The sequence below is a fragment of the Caretta caretta genome, chromosome 4 (assembly GCF_965140235.1).
Source record: "Caretta caretta isolate rCarCar2 chromosome 4, rCarCar1.hap1, whole genome shotgun sequence".
Classification (NCBI taxonomy): Eukaryota; Metazoa; Chordata; order Testudines; family Cheloniidae; genus Caretta; species Caretta caretta.
In genome coordinates this window covers 54,955,936-54,961,935 of record NC_134209.1, presented here as the reverse complement: position 1 = coordinate 54,961,935, position 6,000 = coordinate 54,955,936, and the positions used below count along the sequence as shown (strand labels likewise).

General features: G+C 45.3%; 1 protein-coding gene across 1 annotated transcript in view; it reads left to right on the top strand.

Annotated features, from left to right (window-relative positions):
- The first annotated feature begins 937 nt into the window (after nt 1–937).
- Nucleotides 938–6,000, top strand: part of PGRMC2 (progesterone receptor membrane component 2) — a 31,690-nt gene continuing 26,627 nt past the window's right edge. Inside the window, exon 1 of the mRNA XM_048847322.2 lies at nt 938–1,364. Within this exon, the coding sequence (XP_048703279.2) occupies nt 953–1,364 (412 nt within the window). The 5' untranslated portion in view covers nt 938–952. The remainder of the gene's footprint in view (nt 1,365–6,000) is intronic.

Genomic DNA, 6,000 nt, shown 5'->3' with positions numbered 1-6,000 from the left:
TGCAGGTTTCCTTTGAGAATGAGGACAAGAGATCAGATGTACTGTGAATGCTTTGTGAAAAGTGTTCACTCAGCAGTGATATGGTGTTTTTGTCAATTATCATTTTTCTGTGTGAGTTCATTTGAGAGTGTAGTGATTGCATGGTTTCATCCACATAGTTGTTATTGGGGCATTTAGTGTACTGGACAATGTATACCACATACTGTGATAGGGCTACGTAGGATGCATGTATCTTGAAAGGTGTCTTATAGGCAGTGTTCATCATCCGAACAGTGGCGATAGATTTATTTACATGTCTTGCAATGTCCTCACCTAGCTCTACCACATAAAACTCCCCAAGCCGGCCGGGCCCTGCTCTGCTCAACAGGTGCTAATCTTGTGCTTGCCTTTTGCCAAGCCCTGGAGCATTAACCCAGCCCCTGGAGTGCTAAAGGGGAGATTCAACAAGCCACCTCAGGGCTACGGAGCCGAAATCCAGAGCAGAAAAGTTACCCTACACCTTTATGACAATGGAGGGTGTGCGGGAATGACTGCAATACACCTTTAAATAGGGGGCTCAGTGTAGTAAGTGCGCCACCTTAAGAGTCCAGGGGAGGCGGCAAATTCTCAGCGAGTTTATTGCCCGCCTACGGCTCGCGCACTAATTCGACGTTTCGCGCGCTCCCTGTGGCTCGCGCAGGAGCCTCAGAATCTCGCACGCGCCCCAGCGAGCTGCACGATCAATGCCAGTTTCTCTCTCTTGCGCGCGAGCCTCCTTGGCTGGCTGTGTGTCTCGTGCGCGTCCTCGCGCCCTGAGCAGGATTCTCGAGCTACGGCGGTTAAGCAGCTGGGTGTGTCTGAGTCTTATTCTTGGGTTTGGCGCGATCTTGTGAGGGTGACGTATCCTGCCAGTGACCAATCGGAGCGAGCAGAGGAGGTGGCAGAATGTGCCTCGCCCCCTCGCTCTTCCCTCATGTCCGTATTGGGCGGAGCCGGCGCTGGCCTGGTAGTGATGGCGGACGATGGGGATGGGAAACTAAGAACTGAGGGTAGTAGCGGTGGCGGCCTGGGGGGCGGGGGCGTAGAGGAGCCGCCCGCGGCGCCGGCGGGAGGCTGGGCTGTGGGCGGTGAGATGCTGCTGAACGTGGGGCTGTTGGCGTTGGTGCTGCTGGTGGCCTATCGGCTCTACCTGCGCTGGGGGAAGCGGAGCGGCCCGGGGGGCGCGGCCCAGCAGAGCCAGGCCGCCTCCCTGCCCCGCATGAAGCGGCGAGACTTCACGCTGGAGCAGCTGCACGAGTACGACGGGGCCCGGACCCCTCGCATCCTGCTGGCCGTCAACGGCAAAGTCTTCGACGTGACCAAAGGCAGCAAGTTCTACGGGCCTGGTGAGGAGCCGGCGGGGGCTGCGGGCGCGGCTTCGCCTCTCCGAGTTCCCCCCTCCCCTCCAGCTGCTCTTCGGCTGGGGTGGGATCGTGCCCCTCACCCAAGCGCAGCACTACCCCCCGCCCCCTCAGGCGGGGGAGCCCCGGCTCTGTCCAAATCCCCTTCCCGGCGGGGAGCAGGCGCTCCGTGTGCTTCCCCTCTGCTGTCTCGGTCTGTCAGGTTGCTCGTTGTGAGGCTGGTGTGGAAGTGGGAGGGCTGGCAGGGCGTGCGCGTATCCATGCGGCTGCGAGGGGTCAAAACTGCGAGCTGCCCCCCCATGCTGCTTATCTCAGCCAGCCGCCCGTCCGTGGGTTGCGTGCTTTAAAATAACCCAGTGCTGTTTTGGGACGCCTACATGTGAAAGGTTCTTGCAGACCCTGCTTTCTCCCCTTTCCTGGCCTTGCAGTTACAGCCCTTGCTGTTAATACTCTTGCTCACTAAACTCTGACTGAAATGTAAAGGGCTATCTGCTTAGGAGTTCAGTGGCACCTTAAAGACTAACATTTATTTGGGCATAAGCTTTCGGCAAAACCCACTTCATATGCATGGAGTGAAAATTACAGATGCAGGCATTATTATACTGACACGAAGAGAAGGGAGTTACCTCACAAGTGGAGAACCAGTGTTGACAGGGCTAGTTTGATCAGGGTGGATGTAGTTCACTCGCAATAATTGATGAGGAGGTGTCAATTCCAGGAGAGGGAAGGTTTCAGAGTAACAGCTGTGTTAGTCTGTATTCGCAAAAAGAAAGGGAGTACTTGTGGCACCTTAGAGACTAACCAATTTATTTGAGCATGAGCTTTTGTGAGCTACAGCATCTGATGAAGTGAGCTGTAGCTCAGGAAAGCTCATGCTCAAATAAATTGGTTAGTCTCTAAGGAGAGGGAAGGTTGCTTTTGTAGTGAGCCAGCCACTCCCAGTCCCTATTCAAGCCCAAATTAATGGTGTGAAATTTGCAAATGAATTTTAGTTCTGCTGTTTCTCTTTGAAGTCTGTTTCTGAAGTTTTTTTGTTTAAGTCTGGCTACTTTTAAATCTTTTAAACTTTTAAAATGTCCAGGAAGATTGAAGTGTTCTCCTACTGGCTTTTATATGTTACCATTCCTGATGTCTGATTTGTGTCCATTTATTCTTTTATGTAGAGGTTTTTTACCCATGGAAGCTTATGCCCAAATAAATCCCTTAGTTTTTAAGGTGCCACTGTACTCCTTGTTGTTTTTGTGGATACAGACTAACACGGTTACCCCCGATACTGTGAAATACTTGAAATTCTGAGTGGAACTGGGACTAACCATCTCTGTTCATGTTTATCTTAGTATAGGTGTGTAGTACTTCGTTTCTCGATCTGTCCTAGTGGAAGGTGGGTCAAAGTGAAAATTGATGTTGTGTTATTGACTTCGTTTTAGCTTTAATGGCTTGAAAACACATGGAAGATTTGCTTGCTTATTTAATGGTGCAAATGACCACTTCTGTTCTTTACACTGCAAATTTTAACCTCAGGGTAATTGGCTTGTAAGAGAGTTCAGGTATCAGCACTACTTACGTAGCGTTTAAAAGTTTAAACTTCTCTCTTGGGGCAGAGATTGCTTGAAAGGTTTACTTCTCAGGAGCAAAAAACTTATGAAATTAAATGTAGAGGTGTAGCAGTGTTAGTCCCAGGATATTAGAGACCCAAGGTGGGTGAAGTAATATCTTTTATTGGAACAGCTTTTGTTGGTGAGTGAGACATGCTTTAGAGCACACAGAACTTTTCTTCAGGTCTGGAAATCAGGTTTCAGAGTAGCAGCCATGTTAGTCTGTATCCGCAAAAAGAAAAGGTGTACTTATGGCACCTTAGAGACTAACAAATTTATTTGAGCATAAGCTTTTGTGAGTTACAGCTCACTTCATCGGATGCATGCAGTGGAAAATACAGTGGGGAGATTTTATATACACAGAGAACATGAAACAATGGGTGTTACCACACACACTATAACCAGAGTGATCAGGTAAGGTGAGCAATTAACAGCAGGAGAGAAAAACCTTCTGTAGTGATAATCAAGGTAGGCCATTTCCAGCAGTTGACAAGAACATGTGAGGAACAGTGGGGGGAATAAACATGGGGAAATGATACTCTGAGCCTGACAGCTAAATGCAAGGTGGAACAGGTTGTTTAGCATAAGTACTTAGCACATATTCTAGGGACCATTCAGGGTATACTGGCCTGTTAACACCTTTGCATGACAAAAAGAGGGGATTAGTGGGTTACAGATTGTTGTAATAAGCCCTAAATCCAATATCTCTAGTCAGTCCATGATTTTCATGTCTAGCAGAGTTAGGAATTTAAGCTCCCAGGCTCATCTTTTGAAAGTGTTCTGTAGATTTCCTTTGAGGATGAGGAGTGAGCACTTTGTGAAAAGTATTCACCCACAGGTGATAGGGTGATTTTAATCTTTTTTCGTTTTCTTGTGGGTGTTCACTTGAAAGTATAGCGATTGTTTGTTTTTTCACCCATATAGTTGTTTTGGGGGCATTTTTACACTGGATGATGTATATCACGTGTTGTGATAGGCAAATGTAGGATCCATGGATCTTGAAAGGTGTGTTTGGGGCTGGAGTGGGTTAGATCATTGTAGCAGTGAAGATATGTCTGTAGGTTTTGCATCTGTTATTCTGGAAGGGTCTGATGCTGCTTTGAGTTGGTGTGTCCTGGTCTCTGGGGAGCTTGGCTCTAATGCTGAGCTGGGAGGTTGGGGGGTGGTGTGAGGGCAAGAAGAGGGGGTTCAGGAACAATTTCTTTCAGGATGGGGTCCTCCTTGAGTACGAGCTGTAGTTGATGATACACCTATGGGTTTCAGTATAGGGTAGTAGGTGACAATGAGGGGCCACTCTACCTTGAATGCTTGTTTCTCTTTCCAGCAAAAGATATTACCTCACCCACCTTGTGTCTCTAAGGGCTAGTCTACACAGGCAACAGTAAAGCGCTGCCAGGGCAGCACTTTAACATGGCTTGTGACCTCTTGACTTGAGAGGTCTCCCAGCGCTCTAAAAAACCCACCTCCACGAGAGGCACGGCTACCGGCGCTGAAACTTGCTGCGCTCGGGGAGTGTTTTTTCACCCCCCTGAGCAAGAAAGTTGCAACATTGTAAATTGCCAGTGTAGACAACCCTAAGAAGTTAGTCAGTGTTGAATTTCTGTATTTACATTGAAGCTTGTTTATAATAAACACATCCTGTGCTTTCATACCCTTTTTTGCCAGTGAGGTGGGTAACTTCAGCATAGTTTGAATTGCCTTGTGTACAATGTTAAAGGAATGTATAGTTGTAATCAATCAAGAAAATCGTTGGTAAACAATGGTATGTTGGAAAAGCTGGGCCAACTTAGCACCTTGAGAATTTTTTAAAGTAGGTGTGACTCTTTCTTTCTCTGTATGAAGAGATGAGAGAGGCCCATTTTCTTCAAAGGGGACAATGTCAAGTTAAACAATGTGTATTTATTTTAAAAATATAAACAAACCTTGTTACCTCTTTTACTACTAATCTGATAAACCCATTTTATAAATCTAATGTTCCTTTTCAGCATTCCCAATGTCTACTCTTGAATTTGAGACCAAATAACGAAACTAAACTAGTCAACTTCACTTTCTTGTTCTTATCCGCTAATAGTAATATAAAGTCTGTGCTGCAAATACTGCTGTATAGTGTATAAATCCAAACCTCTTCAATATACTTCAGGTATATTAAAACATTTTTACTACCGCATATTGTAAAATCCTCAAATTCTGGGCCTGTACTACCTGATCATATCCTCTGTCTAATGGGCAGTAAATAAAATGAAGAAATCTTAGTACAATATGTCATAGATATATGAATTTTCTTTGTTCTGTTTTTGTCCCAGCTTAATAGTTTTATTTTTGTGTATTTCTTTGTTTTTTTTTTTTAAAGTGACAGCATGGGCATTTAAATATAGTGGATTTGTGCGTAGAATCTACATGCTGAAACGTTAGGAAGTGTTCTGTAATCAAAATAACTGCATGTAGTAGTTTAAAAATAATCTTCCATGTTCCTAACTTTTCAGCATGTAGGTTCTACGCACATAAGTAATACGATTAGTCCATGCCATAAATCTCTGTTAATAATGTGGGGGTGGGGGGAATAAAATGCTATCTTTCTTGGAAATTGGACTGTTCTTTGACCCTGTCAGCAACCACTGTCCCTGAATTAATACTGATAGTGGATTAATTCCTACTGTAGATGGACCAAACCATTTTTTAGCACTGTTACCAAAATCTGTCACACTCTAATGGTGCTGAACACATTTTTGTCCATCATAGTAGCTGTCAGACCCCTAATGGCATTGGTTCAGGGAGAGGACTGGCAACAGTAGGATCCAGTTTCAAACTAGAGATAAGTTAAAGGGTGTCAAACTATCTGTTTTTTACATAAATATAAAATGTCCACTTATGAACAAGTTTATCAAAACAGTCTCTTCTACTGAATAAGTTGAGAGCATAACCATGGATCAAAAGGTGACCTAACTACTGGTGAAAATGATTTGAAGGTTACAGGAATGGATTTTAGATAGCTAATCCACATGGTCAGCATTCTTTGGTGAACAGAC